Source organism: Pungitius pungitius, chromosome 6 (assembly GCF_949316345.1).
Source record: "Pungitius pungitius chromosome 6, fPunPun2.1, whole genome shotgun sequence".
Taxonomy (NCBI): Eukaryota; Metazoa; Chordata; class Actinopteri; order Perciformes; family Gasterosteidae; genus Pungitius; species Pungitius pungitius.
In genome coordinates, this window is record NC_084905.1 from 6,410,482 (window position 1) to 6,428,878 (window position 18,397).

The 18,397-nt window shown below is 45.4% G+C and overlaps 1 protein-coding gene across 1 annotated transcript; it reads left to right on the top strand.

The window, feature by feature from the left end:
• Positions 1 to 203: 203 nt before the first annotated feature.
• On the top strand, positions 204 to 18,397 carry fa2h (fatty acid 2-hydroxylase). Its single transcript, XM_037451693.2, has 7 exons — positions 204 to 1,584; positions 12,257 to 12,367; positions 14,305 to 14,447; positions 15,289 to 15,389; positions 15,620 to 15,792; positions 15,973 to 16,225; positions 16,372 to 18,397. The coding sequence occupies exons 1-7, from the start codon at positions 1,309 to 1,311 to the stop codon at positions 16,437 to 16,439; spliced, it is 1,125 nt and encodes a 374-aa protein (XP_037307590.2). The 5' UTR covers positions 204 to 1,308; the 3' UTR covers positions 16,440 to 18,397.

An 18,397-nucleotide genomic window follows, 5' to 3' on the forward strand; every position in this document is an offset into this window, starting at 1 on the left:
AATAAATAAATCTAAAGCTTAAAAGTGACGTCTGAAGCATTATAAGAAATATAAACGCTTCAACTAAGTGCAGGACAACCATACATTCCTCACTGTTTAACTAAGCTAAAATTAGAAATTGACATCCCTTTCTCCATGTTAGTTTTTGACACATACGTCACACACTCTAAAACACGCGCCCCCCCGGAGGGCGCTCGTGCACAGTTGCTCGGTTAGCAGCCCAACCTGTTTTTTATCGTTGGAATGTGTTTCCTAAGGCGTATAGTTCATGTGTCAGGTGGGTAGGTATTATCTCCGTTATTCGCACATTATTATAATTATTTTGTTTTAGTTTGTATAGGGGCTCGCCTGCGAAAAGGAGTATATCCGACATGACGTGAATGCCCCAGATGAGCTCATCGCCAGGTCAAGATATCGTTGAGAAAGACGCGTAAACCAAATCGCACCCTCGCTTACTTAAGAGAAAGTACTGTAGATCTAAAATATACACTACACTTAATTCCTTGAAAATGCTAACTAAATGAGTAGAGAACATTTTTGATGAACCCTTTCGTGGCGAAAAGCAGTTTTTATTTCTTTAAGTGTTGAGGTACTACTTTATAAGGTCAGGATTGTGTAAAGTGCAATCTTTGTGTATCAATGTATCATCGATGTCAATTTCCTTCCCCTAAGGCCATTGGCCTTATCCCATCGATCAAGGAAGTGATGACCGACTACATGCCAGTTCTATTTCACTCTTTATTTGTCCACAATGAAGGTCGAGGTGAATCATCCGCGTTGAGACGTGTTCTTTTGTTAATAAAATGTCGTTAAATTATGAGATTTGTATAAGATTTCTCTTTACAGCAGACTCCAGACTCCAAAAATCTTACTGTCTTTTTCCTTTTTTTCTCCAAAGTAACAGGTGCATCTCGACGTAATGCTGCGTTCATGGAACATGTAGAAATCCGTTAGTTTAAATAGTCTTACATAAAACTCGTCATTTCCCAGTTTTGAGGTGAAACAATATGAAACAATCAATTTTATATTTAAAATTAATAGCGACCCTCCACGTGGGCACATCATTCGTATTTTCCGAGTGTCTAAACGACTGTAGGCTGCTCGTAGCGTTTGGAGTCTTTGAAGGGCTCACAGACCACGCCCCTCGCCACTAGTTGGGACTTTTAGTGCCCCGAGGTGTCATCGGCAAAGTTGGACTCTCAGGCCAGGAGTCAGGTCGACGACTCTCCGAGGAGGTCCGTGTTCCCCCTGCCCCGTGTTCAGCTCTCGGTTTCACGTGGACGCCAGTCCGCATCTCTTCTGCCCAGCATGTCACCGTCCACGTCCCCGCGGCTGCTCACGGAGAAGGAGGTCGCCCGCCACTGCACCCAGGACTCCTGCTGGGTGCTGCTGGGGACCCGGGTCTACGACGTGACCTCCTTCCTGCGGATGCACCCGGGCGGCGAAGCGCTGCTTCTTCAGCGGTCGGGCAAGGACGTCAGCCCGGAGATGGAAGGACCCCCGCACCGACACTCGGAGAACGCGCGGCGGTGGATGGAGCAGTACTACATCGGGGAGCTGGACGGAGACAGCGGCACCGATGAGGTAGATCCGGCGGGGAGGGGAGGGGAGGGGAGGGGAGGGGGGGCACCTGGGGGGACCTGTCGTCACTGGTCGGCCCTACGTCATGTCTTTGCTTGGTGTCAAAAAAGTGACAGGGGATGTCAACAGGTGTAACCCTGAAGGGTGGGGTTGGCGTACTTTTCCAGTATATTAAATGCCTCATTGTTTGATAGCAGTTTTGCGCCCAGCTGTGTTTTAAATGTCGACCGGTGAAACAACTTGCATCAAGTTTATAGCTTTAAATCTTTGGACCAGACAAGTTAGAGGAAGACTGTTGTCCTGGGGACCGGGGGAGTCATACAGGTGTGTAATGGTCTCTACCTGAACTTTACTGGGCGTTCCCGCGGAAGAAGAACTCCTCTCCTCTTTCCTTTGCTGCTCCCTCTCCTCCTCCTCCTCCCCCCTCTCATCCTGAAGTATTGACTTTAGGGAGGGGAAGAATGAGAAGTGTGGAAAAAGACACATACTGGGGCAGAGTGTATATGGCCCGATGCTTGTCTTTATACTTGGGGGTGGAGGGAGAGAGGGAAACGGAGCCCCCCCCCCTTTCTCTTTCTATCCCTGTGTGTGTGTGTGTGTGTGCTTTTCTGTGCCTGAGGAGGGAGAAACCAGGACTGTTTGCATAATTCTCTTGCTGACACAAATCCACATTTACATGGCTTTTCCATCGGCCACTTGTGTGTCTGTGCGTATGTGTGTTGTACCCCCCCCCCCTGTCAGTCACATATTGGCACACCAAGTCAACACCACTGCAGTTAAAAAAAAAGGCCATTCATTCCTTTCAAATCTTGCCGTAGATCTTCAGGCTCCAATGACTTGCGTTAGCTGTTAGTTAGCAGGGAGCACTTCAAATCCAAGACATCTTGTGGCGCCAATCAAACGCGGCCCGGCAGCATCAGCCTCAGGCTTACTGCACAATCCCTCTTTTTTTAGTGAAGGACAGACTTCTTTAGCTGTTGTGTTGAGGTCTCATAATCTTATTGTTGTTGTTTTAAATAACGGAACCTTGTTTCATACGTTAGCTGAGTCTTTTTTTCAGGGTCACCTGACAAACATCATTTTCACCGTGAAAAAGAGCTCCTACATGCTGTGATTCTGTTAAAAGTCCGGTCGATTGCGACAGTGGAGGTCATGAGACCGATCCCTGCCCAGACTAAAGTCACAAGGTCATTCCATGTTGATGACATTTTTGGCCTGCATCCTTTGTCCTCGGTGCTGGAGAACTATTGTTGCTCACTTCCTCCAGTTATTCAGGCCCCACATGTTCTTTATGTAATGACGGAGATGCTTGGCGTGAAAAGCAGTGCAGGAACCGCTTGGATGGGGTTTAATTTGTGTTTGGATCGCATTCAACCAATTGGTCCATTAATCATTACATATAAAAACTGTCAATTATTTACTATCAAACAAAAGTAGCATACCTTGTATTTGAGTTGTGTGGAGACTAGACGCTGTTTGATATTCCTGCTTGATAATAGTTTGGAACGATCAGACATTTTCTGGATCGATACTGGATCGACCTGTGTTGAACTCATATTGTTGGCCTAGCAGTGTGGTTCCAAGGGGGGGGGGCTCTGTTGGGATGGAGTTGCAGGTCTGTGGGAGTTTTACGGGAGAGATAAGACGTAGCCTCTGGTGTTTGTGTTTGGGAGTGGGTTCATCAGACAGAGCTGGTGTTTATCCTCAACAAACCGAACTCAGCGTTTCCCCCTTTAGTCGGCCAAAAGCTAACCGGTTTGGTCGAGGGGGGGGGTGGGGGTGTAGTAGTCGGGCAAGCGGTTGGACCAGAGTTGCCGAGGGACTTCTTTAAGGTAATGATTTAATAATCTCAGAGAAGATTCAAGACCTTCATCAATGGATGTGATCATTTTCTTTCTTTCTTGTAAAGATTGTATTTACTTGTTGGCAAAGCCGCTGGAAAAGTTGTATCTCGCCCACTGCGGTGTGATGAGGTCGATCCGAACTGGACAAGTAGAGCTTTGTGGTTTGTTGACCAAATTAAGCCGTATTGTCGAAATAAGTGAAATCTCAAATGAGTGAGCGAATGAATGAACAACGGAGGTGCAGAGAGTGGCAGCGTTAAACGATGAGAATGAAGCCCGGCACTGACACAGAGTAGAGCACAGATGGGGGAAGGAGCGTTTTCAGGTGGAGGCCAGGAGGTTGGAGCGAAGCACCGGGGCTGAGGTGGTGTGATTTGATTATTTCTGCGGATGGAATGCTGCAGGGTCAGCTGTCTGGAATGCACGCCTCCATCTGGATGAACCTTTCTCTGCTCAATGAGGGGATTGTCCCTCGGCTCCAGCAGGTTAGGAAGGACCTCAGTTCAATATTAAACCGTAAGCTTAATATTTACAAGTGCAATGTGGTAAATGTTGCTGCTAATTAGTCTTTTATTAGAATCTGCATTGGAGAGGATGTGATTCCTGTTTTTCCTTTCTAGGCAAGGATATCTGAAGTTGGGTATCATTACATTACATGTCATTTAGCTGACTCTTTTATCCAAATCAACTTACATTGCATTTTTAACCCATGTTTTTTTTTTTTTTTGCCCGGGGAGCAATTATAAACTCAAACAATAATTCTAGATGTTATTCTTTTACTCTGTTATCTGCCATCTACAGGGGTTATTTGAATAGGAGCACATGATTCAAATCATTAAGATGTAAATAATAACACATTTTTATATTTTATTTTTATATTTTATGCTGCTTGGAGCCTGAGCGCTGTGTAGTGGAACAAAAAGGAAACCTCTGTTAACGTTGGCCATTAGCTCCGTTATTAGCTCCGTTATTTATCCAATCAGGACAATTTAACCGCTAACGTCAACTAGCTCTCCTCAACCTGATTGCTTTGTGGTTATTTATTAAAGACTTTGATAGCTCTCTAAATATGAGCCTGCCACATGAAAGCAAACCAATAGCTTAGCATGAACTAGCACCCCGGCTGGTGTTCTGTTACCATCAGCTGTACTGCACACAAGAGCCTGCGTCATCAGTGCACATCCACCCCCCCCCCCCTCCCCTCCCCCCCGCGCTGCCAAGCTGCATCTTTTAACTCTTGATAGCCATGGAGACGCATTACCTGGCCCATTGTTTACCTTTTATGCTGCCGTGGAGACTGCCACCACGGCAATTAACGCTGTGGGGCAGGCCTCAGGTGGCTCCCCTCATCGCTACGCCAACACCTGGGAGAGACTGAGGGAGAACAAGAGAGGATGACGGAAGCTGGATGACCGGTCAGATGGGAGGGAGGCGGGCAATTGATTTGGGCCATAGTGTCTCATAGGAGTGATTGTAAGGCCTACCATTAACCTTTCCTCCCAGTGACTACACTCAGCCGAGTCCCATGCTCATAACGTATTTTTAACTATAAAGCAATTTCCCACGGGGGGGGGGATTTCCGATTGGCTGGAGAGGCAAGCGGCCCCCAAATGTGCTGGTTGTGAACAGAGCAGAATGTGGAATCATGGCAATGAATTTACACCCATGTTTCCAAAGTTACTAAAGTCAAAGATAAAAAGGATTTTTTTACGTTTGATTTGAAATTAACTTTCTTTGTAAAGTGAATACACAAACCGAATGGAAAATAAACAAATAAAAAATGTCATGTAATGCAAGTGATCGAGAGCTTTCCACCGCTACCTCTAAAATGTATTTTCATTCACCACTAAGACTTGAACTGTGACACGTTTCGAACGTTCACACCTGCTAAATGGTGCCAACACGCATGGCTTCTGTGGATTTTTATGTCTTCATATCAGGAGGCTGCCCCGCCCCTGACCCCCAGTTAGTGTCCCAGGAAAACGCACAGATTGCTTACCTTGAGGTTAGCCTGACGGCACACGTGACGGTTTAAAGATAGAAGTGTCATTTTATGGATGGACCCAGCTCGTAGAGAACAAACGCTGACCCTTTGCTGACATTTCACAGTTCACCTTTTTAAAAGAATTCTCATATCACACACATGCCACTTTAGATATGCCACTGATTTATTTGAACTTCATACAGTACGAGGCAAAGTTTGGACCCACATTTTCATTAAATCAGAAAATGAGTCCAAGCTACATATGAAGCTTGTTTTGCCGTGATTTCATGCTGTTTTCCAACCGGCTGGTTTGGCTTGTTGGTTGTAGCAGCAGTCACATTGTGAGGGTTTGCTCATTGTTTTATATTAATACGACACCTTTTTTCTCTGCGGTTTGTTTTTGGTCTCTGTGAATGTTGTATTTTGGTACCGTGTCACAGTGCGAGCATTGATTACCAAGGTCAGCGACACAGGATCACACACGCGATGTGGTGTCATTGTGCGTGGTGCTTACGGACCGCTCCGTGACACACATAATGTGTCCGTGCTTTACCTTCTGGTGATTCACCAGATTGAGACTGGTTTGACATCCTCAAAAATCAAAGGTACATTTTTCTGCAAATTGTCATTTGTGAGATTAAAAAACGACAACATCAATATCCACATGTCTTCAGAAGGAGACAGTGGGTTGAGGGGGGGCGTATATTGTTTATAAAGCACTCCCTGTCTTCATGGTAACATGATGCCTGCTGCACAAACTAGCTACACACAGCCTCTGGTTATGACACACACACAAACCCCACAGGGAGAGGATGCAACCTCAAGTCCTGGTCAGTCAGGTTGGACTTGTTTTTCTAGTTAGAGGGAGATGAGTGATATTGCTAGCTGAAAATACACACACACACACACACACACATTCCATTCTCTTTTCTTTTGTGTCCTTGGGCTAATAAAACCCCACATGAGCCACCTTAATCAACTCTGCACAGGATACGAGGCTGCTGTGGTCGAACCGCAGAACCGCCGCAACAGCGGAGGATGCGAGTTGCTTTGTGGATGTGTTGCATTCATCATTGATATGAAATATTGTTTACAGTTTGTGTTTAATTGTAAGCGAGAAGGTCAATGACCATACATACAATATACAACTATAATAATACAACTTTGTCGGGCCGCTTAAAAGGCTGGCTGGAGTACAGATGCTGCCCTTCTTCTGTGGCCTCCTCCTGGAGGCAGTGTGTTTGTCAGCAGGATTACGCACAAACTACTGGCCCCATATTTTTGGTGACGCTCGGCGTGAGGGAGAAGTCCGCACATTCGCTTTCGCCGTAGTCAACGCGGCGAGGCAGGAAAACGCTGTATCTAATGCAGGCCGTTCGTTTCGTGTGTTTCTAAAAAGCAGAAGGTTCCTGAGGTTTACAACCACCTGCTTTTTGCTGCCTTCGCGGCTGACGGCCTCCGAATGAAGGCAGAAACGACGCAAGCAACTCAAGCTCACCAAGATCACCTTTCATCTGCCATGGAGAGGTGTGTCATCTCGCCACATCTGAGCTGTGAAGAAATTCAAACATGACCCAGTCGTTTGAACTTGCCGCTACTGGCATTGTTTAAAAAGCTGAATCTAGCAGAGCATGCCGATTACTTGTGACTCGGCAATAAAAAAAAAAACAATGTTATCGCAAGCTTGTTTGGCACATGATGTTACATGGAAGTGCTCAAGGAAGTACACTTGATGTCGGCCACTATTGCTGTTGGTGTTTTGGTAAGAGTCACTGGTGTCAGGGGTCAGATGGTTTCCATCATTTTTGTACTGTTTCAAACCACTTTATTTATTGAAAAACCTACATTTGATAAGATTACATTTAAACATCAGGATTTCCTGACGGAGTGTAACTGAGAGGAACCTTTTGTTTGTTGGCTCTTATGCTTGCCACTCCTCCTGATGTCTAAACACACAGTGGTTGATCTCGCGATCGCATGCTTTTACTGAATATCTTCCAATGTCAGTCGGCGAGTCACTGTTCCCAAATAAACTTTTTTTTTTTCTCTCACACTCGCTGTAATGTGTGGGATCGATGCGCCACACAAGTGTTCAAAGCCCTTCCCCCGGAGTCACTGAACTTCAACACAGTGCTTTCCACATGCATCTGGCCTGAGACCTGCTGTGGACACGCCCTCACAAACACACGCATACACACACACACAGTTGTCACAGCGGCAGGTCTGTGGTTCCAATTTGCAAAGTTTCAAGTGACATTAATACATAATAGCGTTGTTCTTCCATACCCTGCTATGAAAGGATAATCGTGTGTGTGTGTGTTGTACTCGTCCATCTGTCAAACACCCCCCAGTCACATAACTTAGGCAAATACTCAAACGGTCATCTAGATAAACAGTCTTTTCAATCTCCATGTGAATGTTCATCACAATAAAGCATGTCTTCTGGTATTTCAAAAGATACATCTATAAGAAATAACCTCTCGGTCATCTTATGTTGGAAATACTTGATAAAAGAAATACGACTTGTTAATAATAATTTAGACAACATAGCCATGGCTACGACGAAGAAAAAGAGCCCATCTTTATATTGTTGGCGGAATTTTACCTCCGTGTTTAATCAAGCCAAACTTCATCATCAATGAAAGACGAGAGGTAAAGAAATGGGGGGGAAAATGGCGTTTTCCAGCGAGCGCGTGGTGGGTAGTGCAGCTCTGGATGTGTGATTTCCATTTCACCCCTTGCCTAGTTTAGCACGTGGCTATACGGGTGTGAGGCGGGCGAGCCCCGAAAGGCTCTTCAGACGGTCGCAAGATTAGACAAGGGCTACAATTCAGATCAATTCCAGTGGGAAATGATCAAAGATTTATTTTTGCTGTTGAAAGGTTTATTGGTTACTTATTGGGGCCAGCTGACACATTTCCTCAGCCCTGTTATATATGATGAGAAGTTGCGTCAGTGTTCTCACCCACCCAACCCCTCCATCCTTCACCTATGCCCCACCCCGTCCCCTAGTTATCTCGGTACCTGTCCCGCTCTGCCCTTCAACTCTCAACACTCAAGCCTCTTTTATGACTCCTTGTCGTTTTTTTGCACCTCAACAAGAATAACTTCTTCCTATCGTTAATGGTCTGCTGCCTTGAAAATCTGTTTCATTCCTCTTCAGCACACCCACATCCTCCTCCTCCTCCTCCTCCTGTGGCGGAGGCTGACTGTAGCTCCTGTGTTGCGATGGTACCAGCCACATCGCCACCCTCCTCCAACCATCTCCTTTGTTTAGTTTTGTCTCATTCTGACAGAGCGCTCCTTATGTTGGTCTCTTTGACAGTGGTGTCCTCCGCAAAAATAACATAATTCCGTCGCCTCGGCCTCTCCTAGGGAGGCCTCCCCGGAGTTTGCAGAAATGGAAACGTGGAGAGCGTACTTCTCTGTTGTGAGAGGGTAAATTGGATGATTTTAGCGATCCAATCAATGAGCCACCTACACTGCGAGCGTGGAAAAAAGTGGAAGGACGTAGTTGAGGTTTGTCTTTTTAAAGACAAAAGGCCATCCTCAATGTTTGATATATTCAATGACGTATAGGCTTCAGATGTTTATTAAGCTTAGAAACACTATATATTGTAGTTGAAAAGTCTTCCGATCACACTCACTGTCCCACGATCAATAAATATCATTGACTGTTGTGTCAACAGCACAGACCCCTCCCCCTCCCCACCGTGGCCCATTGTCTGAGCCCCGGCCTGATGAGTGTGCACAGGCACTCCTGGATCAACAGAAACACAAGTCTGCATCCGTGTCTCTGCCCTTAGAGAAGGTGTTTTGAGGCGATTGGACCTTAGCATCTTCTCCAATACAGAATGATTCTGATTTAGTAATTATTGTCCATTCAGAGTTGTGGACGGTGTTTCTTCTAGAGTCCAAATAGGTTCACTTCTGTTGACTGGTTGTAAAAGACCAACATGGTGTTGGCCAAAAAAGCCAAACTCAAGGCTTCAAAACCGCAATTCACAATCCAAATGAGTGACATCACGCCACATGTTACTCCTGCAGGCCTTGTACTAATAGTCTATGAGTTACGTGTTGCAGCCTTACTTTTCATGGTGAAATACGGAAACTACAGGTAAACTGCATGTTCCACAGCTGACACCAAATTGTCTCAACGTCCACCTTAAAACAAAAAGGGCAATCTTTCGTTGCACAAGTCAGGATTATTAGAAAGCGTTGTGCAAACTCTCCAAATATTTTTTCCCTGAGGGGGATCATTTTGACTACAAAATCCTTTGAGGTGGGGGAGGGGGTGGCAGCAATTTTTGAGCTAGCTGGTCGTGATCACACAGTTGTAAAACCATAAAGGAAATCGGCCACAGAGGTGATTCCCAAACAACTTCCTGTCTCCGTTCTTTTTTGATTTAGATGTACAAAAACAAAACTTTGGCCCCATTGGATGAACAGCTGGAGGAAGTCATGTTCCCCTGCTGCCAGATCTGCCAAAACTATATATAAAAACTGCGTAAGCGGTGGAAAGATCACTACCTTCATCATTACCTTTCCTTTTTGTGTGTAGGAGGGTGCTTCTCAGGGTTCATCGTGTGATACGTGTGGACACGAAGACTTTCATGGTTACAGATGCTTAACTTTTTTAGACCTTTTCTAGTGTCATCATAGGTTGGGTGTAAATGAAACCATAGAATAACTTTTTGATTATCTTTGTGACCTTTTTATTTTGGTTAATCATCATAATTTTTTAACAAATGAGTCATACTTATAACTTAGAAATGATCAATACTATATTCTGATCCCTTCTCATTATCAGCATTGTGTAAAATTGATCCCCATATCTGTAGCACCTTTATCTTCCAGTGACCCTTTTATCTATCTGGTCCAGTGTGTATAAAGTGGGAGGAGCTTATTAAACATCAGAATCTCATGCGGCACAGCCTCATTCACGTAGGCCACGGCCACTGCTGATACAGAGGGTGTGTCCGTTTATTACCGTCGCCAACATTAAGCTATCACATGTGTGTGTGTGTGTGTGTGCGTCTTTTGAGCCAACAGAGTTAGCTGTGCCACCCTGTGTGATTTGATTTGGTTTCGGGTCTGTCACCTGGTACAGTATCGCCTAAAACACGTTTGTGCTCTGATACACACATTGTTTTGTCTTTTCTTTTATGTAACATTCCTCCTGCTCTGTGGCTTCTTCTCCCCTTTTGTATTTGATTGTGTTGCCCTCTGTAGGTGTTTTATGGCCAAGGTGACAGGGTAACAAGGGACCAAGGGACCTGTGAACGAGTTTGGGTTGTATGTAGTTGTGGTTGTGCTTGAAAACCAGCCAGCTGATGAATTCTTCACTTGACTGACAGTCAGTCAGAGGGTGGTTGGGTCACATGGTGAAAGACTAAAGAGAAGGAGATATACAAACCTTTCACTGACCACACCTCCATGCTTTTTTTTAAACTGACTACCCCTCTGAAGATGTCTGCTTTTTCTTTTGACTGTACATCTGTGCGTAGTGCTGGTGTCCGGTTTGTATACAACTACTGAATGCTCCTAAAAACCCAAATAATGAATTGTCGGTTTACCTAAGTCTCTAACTCAGGTAAACCATGGTGGGGCACATGGTGGAGCACATGGTGGGGTATCAGTGATGCAGTCGCTGTTTCCTGGGCACTGACGGCCCACAGTGCCCACACGGCGATGCCATGACAGGAAACACAACAAAGGGACTTGTTTCTACAACCCTTCATATTTACCACCTTTACCAAACACGGCTCCTTCACAGTCCGTTTGAATGCGTGCGTGCGCTCACTATTTCACACACTGTGTGGATAACGCACTCGTGTCGTGTCTGACACGCGTGCGAAGCCGCAGCCGCTGGCGCTTCCTTTCGTTGTCAGGGTGAGTGACTGTGTGAAAGTCACTAATGCTTCATTCAAATATGCCCGCTGAGCCCTTCCTGCAGAAGGTGGAAAGGTTTCGACTAGGAAAACTGGCTTTTGTTTTTCTCACGCATGGCGATGGGAGGGGGTGGGTTATCTTTTTAACACCAGGGCCCATGTTAGGGATAACATCAGCGGAGTCGGATCAATGATTGATCTTGTTTAGGACCTCTACCCGTGGACACTGTGACAGGCTGTCGATTGAAAAGGTTCAAAGATTGAGGATTGTAAACTGTTATGTGTTGAGGTGTGTGTGCCACATGTAGCCTCAACTTTTGCGTATGTGACACGGCGGTGGGACTAAAGGTCCCTTCTGGAGAAGAGCTGGCCCTGGAGAAGAGCTGGCCCTTGTGAATCAACGCGCACACACAAACCCCACGTAGAAAGTGAATTCGTCACTTTTCCATCTTATTTGAAGACTATTCCTGTTTAAGATGCCTTCTGGATGGGATGTTTTGTTTTGTGTTGCCATACCAGCTACATAGCGTTACAAGTGCACGTGGGACTCTTAATTTCGCTCTCAGTGTGCATTTTACTTTAATATACACACTAATATTACCCCCCTCCTGTCCCATCTCAGAGGGTCCGAGGCGCTCCCTCCACAGTCTCTCAAACACTGTAATACACTTTATATATAATATAGCATTTGCAATATGAACTGTGATTTATAGATTAGCAGCTTTATTGGATGGAGGCAGGAAATGGAGCTCTCGGGTGTTGATTGAATTGGAGAATATTCTGCCATCCTTTCCTTTGCCCGCTTTAATCCTGCAGCCTGACTCAGAGACACATCTGTCTCTACATAGGACCTTAGTGAAATGACAGGAGACTGGGGGGGGAAAAGGGCTTGTCCACTTCGTCTACGTTCATGCAGTTACTCACGTCCCGTTTGTCGCCTGGTGTTGTCCCTGCAGGCCGTGAGGGAGAGGAGGAAAGCCGGCGCTCAGACGGACAGAGGGACGGGAGACGAGAGGACAGGCGAGCACGCCGACTACAACCGCTGCAGCCCAGTGGACCTGGACAAGGTAGGTGTGTGTGTGTGTGTGTGTGTGTGTGTGTGTGTGTGTGTGTGTGTGTGTGTGTGTGTGTGTGTGTGTGTGTGTGTGTGTGTGTGTGTGTGTGTGTGTGTGTGTGTGTGTGTGTGTGTGTGTGTGTGTGTGTGTGTGTGTGTGTGTGTGTGTGTGTGTGTGAGAGATGGGGCTGGAGGAGAAGAGTGAACAGTCATCAGGTTATTCACCCCGCGTCATTCCTAAACCCTCCCGGTTTGTTTGACGAGTAGGTGAGCAACATTCATCCCTGTAGCGCATTTTCACAGACAAAGGTCACAGAGAAGAAAACACAAGTGACACAATGTGACCGTAAGAGGGCCAATAATGTACAAGAACACAACCTATTTATTAAGCCAGCTCACAGCTGGTTTGACACAAACGCCACTCTAAACGGGACAGGCAACAAAGTCTTGAGCTGATTCTCAGAAGAAATCTCAGAATTAGCAAACCATAAAGGTAGAAGCAGAGTTAACGCTCAGTCACCACGGCTCTGGAGCTGAGTGCGTGGGACAAATAGAGAACGTGACAAGGTCTGACATGGGAGCACGGGCTGGTAAATAAGGGCAAAGCGTTTCAGCCTGCAGGAGTGTGACCGTGCAGCGCTCCGTCAGAGTGTCTCCTAAATGCTACAGTGAGCCGGGGAGGAAATCCGATTACAATAATCATTATGAGAGGAGATGAGGGTGTGTGTGATCATCTCTACTCCACTCTGGATAATACAGAATTCACTTTATACCTTTTAGTTTTGTAATTTGTCACCTTTTAATAATGTTTTGTTGTTAATGAGATAACTATCTGAATCGATATAAGACATCTTCACAAGCTGCAGTGCAAATAGGTTGAAGCTAAGAACCCTTTCCTGGAGAACTTCTCTTATTGTGTCATAACTCTCGGCAGGAGGTATCGACCCTTGTCACAAGCGTACATATCTGGGATGCGATTTCTGCTCTTTCTTTTTTTCTTCAGTTCATAATAATAATAATAATAATACATACCATATAAACATGCACTGAGCTTGGTACACACGTTGAAGCTTTGCAAGGTAGGCCATAGTGCAAAGCTGTTATAGAATATTTCTGTGAAAAATATGGATACATTTAATTGTTTTTGGTTGGCATTTACCATTATTGTATAAATCATAGCAACATATGATATAGATATTTTGTGGCATCATCAAACACATTTCATTTACAGCTGTCATTATGAATAAATTGCTTATCAAGATAAGATACCTTATCAAAACTCTCATTGTGTAAATACGTTTTCTCCAAAGCACCAATGAAACAGTCGATATGAACGCATTTAGGTGGAAGATCTTTGTGTATTGACCTTTGGCTGTGGTCCCTTTTAGCTGCATCCGGCGCACAGTGTGGCTTTCTATCAGCACTGAAAGCAGAACGAGCTGCCAAACAGAATCAGTTTTCCTGTCTTTATGGGGGCCATAAAGAACAAAGGTGTGACTCTCCGACGGCCATGACTTGGCGGCCCCACGGCGGCTAGCTGACCGGCTGCCACCGGGGGAAGTGCCACGTCGCGCCAAAGGGCGGCAGTGAGTGCACGTGCTTTGGGAGGCCGGCCGGGAAGCGGAGCCGCCGGCCTGCGCACCGGGCTTTTTAGGTTTTGTTCTCTCTAAATGTGAAAAAACACGTTGTCCCCTGTGGATAGTTTAAACCGACACTGTAGTCCCCCCGGGGGGAACTGTGTCAGTCTGTACCTGTTACAAAGGCATCCTCAACAACACACCAACAGTCCCTTCCTGGTTTGACAAAGAGCGCTTCACCAGTGCTTTAGCTCTCTGCTGTCCCCTGCTGGATGGTGCAGGTTTCTGTCACATCTCTGTTTACTGTGGGATTTCTGTAGCACACTCTGCATAAATCTGTGGTATTAATGTCTTGGCGGTTGGGTCTGTGCAGGATTTGGTGGACTGGCGAAAGCCTCTGGCATGGCAGGTAGGCCACCTGGGAGAGAAGTACGACGCGTGGGTTCACCAGCCGGTCGACAGACCGATCAGACTGTTCGGAAATCCCTTGATGGAGGCCGGCACCAAGACTTCCTGGTAGGAGACGTTGTCTTGTCTTTTTTATATTGATGAAAAAAGGAAATGAATAATAACTAAATACATAAATAAAAGGTAAAAATATGCCTATTGCATTCAGATCCGAGAGTAATAATAACTAGAAAATGCGTTGAAATTAATTTCTGAAAGTTACTTAAAGTATAGAAATGAAAAAAGCTTAAATAAACATTTGTGAACGAATAGAAATAGGAGAAGCTGAAATACATTTAAAGGGTGAGTGAGGTGTTTGGGAGACAGAATGTTTGTCATTCAAACTAAATGAACTTGGTAAATGGATGTGTATAGCGCTTTTCTAGTCTTCTGACAACTCAAAGCGCTTTAACACTACATGACATTATTCACTTATTCATACACTAATGACAGGACCTTCCATACACAGTAGCACCTGCCCATCAGTAACATTCACACACTGTAGTCACAGCTAGAGTGTCTTGCCCAAGGACACATTGACATGCAGGTCAGCCGGGCCTGGGATCAGACCGCCAACCCTCTGATTGGAGGACGGCCGCACCCCCCACTCACCCACAGTCGCCCTAAGCTAATAAAACTAGAAACTAGAAAACTCTTCATTTTCCAGTACTGCACATCAAACCCAATCACACATTTATACGCATATGTGGAATTCCTCTTTGATGTAGGATGTCACATTTACAATTGTTCACTCCTCAGTGCAAAAAGTTAATGATCTTAATTCAAATTAATTAAATTATGAGAGCTAAAAAGCTGAAAAGTCATAGCCCCCCTAAATAAATGCATTCCAACAATTAAAGTCTAAACTAACGACAGTATGACCACATTGATGTATGCTCTCTGGCTGCAGGTACTGGGTGCCAGTGGTGTGGCTTCCTGTCGTCTTCTATTTCAGCTGGTACTGCTACACCAGCCTGGCTAAGGGCACCACCAGGCTCAACCTTGCTTCAGGTAACACACACACGCACGCACACACAAGTGCCTGCCTAAACACACAGCCACACAATGGTGATATCATGGTACACGTTTTTCAAAAAGCACAAGAGACTTTTGCGCACTTTCGTAATTTAAGATGCTCAACCCTCGCCTGTGCTCACTTTATGCACAAGCGCACAAAGCCCACCTCGTGGTCTCTTTCACGTGCACCTGACACGTGCACCTGACTCTCTCTGTGTTCCCAGGCATCTCCGTCCCGATCCACAAGTACTGCTTCCCTCTGCTCTTTCTGTTGGGCTGGTTCTTGTGGTCGTTCATCGAGTACTGCATCCATCGCTTTGTCTTTCACATGAAACCGCCGGCTCACAACTACTACCTAATCATGATACACTTCCTCCTGCACGGACAGCACCACAAGGTAGGGAACACTGCGAGGATGAGCAACGGGCCACAAAACCAGTTCAACCATTAGCTCAGAAGTATTTATTATATTATGCCCTTTGAATGTGTTGTGGATGACAATCAATAGTTTTAACGTAAACCCAGACCCTTCCTGTTGCCTCATCCTCGTCTCGGTGCGTCATGTGTGTCTCCACAGTCTCCGTTTGACGGCTCTCGGCTGGTCTTCCCCCCCGGCCTGGCCTCCCTGGTGGTGGGGAGTTTCTATCTGATCCTCTGCAGGACGCTCCCGGAGATCCTCGGTACGTCCGTGTTCGTCGGTGGTCTGTGTGGCTACGTCGTGTACGACATGATACACTACTACCTCCACTACGGTTCCCCCAAGAGGGGCTCGTACATGTACGGCCTGAAGGCCTACCACGTCAAACACCACTTTGAGCACCAGCGAGCAGGTGAGCACTGGAAGCCGGACATTCGTCAGACAAACGGGAGGGGGGGGGGGGGGGGAGAATTTATTTGTAAAATATATATTTTATATTTTTAAGGTCTGCGTCTCCATGCTTATGCTGTACAAAGCCCTGATGTGATCTCTTTCCAGGTTTTGGCATCACCTCCAAATTCTGGGACCACCCCTTCAACACCGTCATCCCCAATGAGAAGTACTAACACAGAACCAGCTCAGGACTTAGCAACCAGCCCACATGCTGTCTCCACCCGGACACCCGATAGATCAATTTCCACTGCCACAGCTTTCCAAAACCACGGAGTCTGACCCCCCCCCCCCGCATCCATCTCAAGTCATTCTGCCTCGTGGCTCCCAGCACACGAGGCATTCTCCGCATTCTGAGCTTGGTTGTGTCGACCAGTACACACCGTTACCCGCTGAGTGATTGTGCCCCGTAGCGAAGCCTTTCTGTGCCATTTTTGTTTTATTTTAAGCATGCGTGAACAGTGGACCCCATTTGGCACTGACCCTTAAATATGTATAAATATAAATATATATATATATCGCCTCGTCACACCAAGGAATTCAGATCAAAACCACACGCACAGTGTCCAAGATTCCTTGAGGGGAAGACTGAGGGAAAAGGAAGTGATATGTGGATGTTGAATGTGGAAGACTGTGGAGTGTGGGATGTGGAGAAGAAACGGGACGTGATGTAGTGTGAGGGTGTGTGTGGAGGAGAGAGAGAAAGAGTCTGTGACCTGGTGAACCAACTCAGGACAGAAAAAGTTCCATCCTTCTGCAGCTTCAGTGTTTCTCCTTTAGCCGCTACGCTGCCACACTCGCTCACGCTCAGGTATTGTAACAGGCTACAGATATTCCCTCCCTTTTTTGCCTCGCTGTAGTTTTTGGAAACAACTGTGAACACAAAATAATCTGTTTTCAAATATTACAACATGCTAAAGGACTTTATTTATTATCAGGAAAGCTGCAGAAGTAAAATCCTACTCCAGGGCACTAATGTAATGTTAATGTCAATTTTTACATGTTTACCCACTCAAGATATATTTTTGCAAGTCTTTTGTAATATGTCCTCCGTTTTCTCTTCTTTTGTGATACAACAACCCAATTTTGTAAATCGCCTTTGTACAGAACAGGAGGGTTAATAGCAGCAACGTTACATTGCCAACGTGAGCAGATGTTTTCTTGTTGGATGGACAGTAAAGAAATGGAGTGTTTTGATGAAGATGGATGCCTGTAGTGTGTTGTCATGGCGTCAGAAGGACAGAGCTGAGGGCATGAGGCCGGCCTGTCAGACCTCCTGCTGTGGGGATCTTGTGGGTCATTTTTTTTTTTTATTGGCCCCGCGGACCCCAGCAGGATGACGATGGATGAACCATCTGACCGGGCAGCAGGAGTCTTGATCGCGATCGGCGGATCTTCAGAAAGTCTCTGAGCAACCTGACAACTAAAGCAAGCTGAGAACTGCATCAAAACCTTTCACGTAAATCAGTCAGGCCAAGTCTGAATGTACTACAACTGCTGAAAATCCCTTCCTATCCACTTTTCTAGCTTTCAGAAAAGACTCTCATTTACATAATATCTGTGTCCATGAATTCCTACACTCTGTAAAATAACAAATCCATTTTAGAAACTTTTGCAAAGATGACTTAATAACAATAATAATGCAGTGACATTATTTTGTGTAGATTTTTAATATTCAGTGCAGCAATAATATTAAATCCTCAGGTATGGGGCTGTGTTTTCACCGGATTGAGCTACAACCGCAGTGAACTGTGACAAAAATGATGACCCAAAGATTAACGTTGATGTCGGGGATGATGGCTGATGACCATGATAAAAATAATAATAATAATGATGATGATGAGTGTAATAATGCTACTGATTGTGGCGGCTGCTTAGCAAAGTGAAAGGTTTCCGCCTCTTGGAGGGAAGTTCATGCAGATCTTCTTTATGTGTGTTTATACAAAATAGATGACGGGCGACAGCTTAGACACCTCGATCCTGATCAGTGAACTTTTCCTTTTGCCAAATTACGCAACATTAATTAACATTTCCTAAATATGTTTTTTTTAATATTCATTTTTATTTTGGAATCTTAAGTGTCTATGCAAAATGCAAAAACACATTTGTAAATAAAGGTCTGTTTATTTCTGAA

What these genes read in the sequence shown, in the direction of transcription:
- fa2h (XM_037451693.2), top strand. Translation starts at nt 1,309, where the DNA reads ATGTCACCGTCCACGTCCCCGCGGCTGCTCACGGAGAAGGAGGTCGCC. An exon ending in GAGACAGCGGCACCGATGAG is followed by an intron (nt 1,585 to 12,256) that starts GTAGATCCGGCG and finishes TTGTCCCTGCAG; the next exon opens with GCCGTGAGGGAGAGGAGGAA. An exon ending in GCCCAGTGGACCTGGACAAG is followed by an intron (nt 12,368 to 14,304) that starts GTAGGTGTGTGT and finishes GGGTCTGTGCAG; the next exon opens with GATTTGGTGGACTGGCGAAA.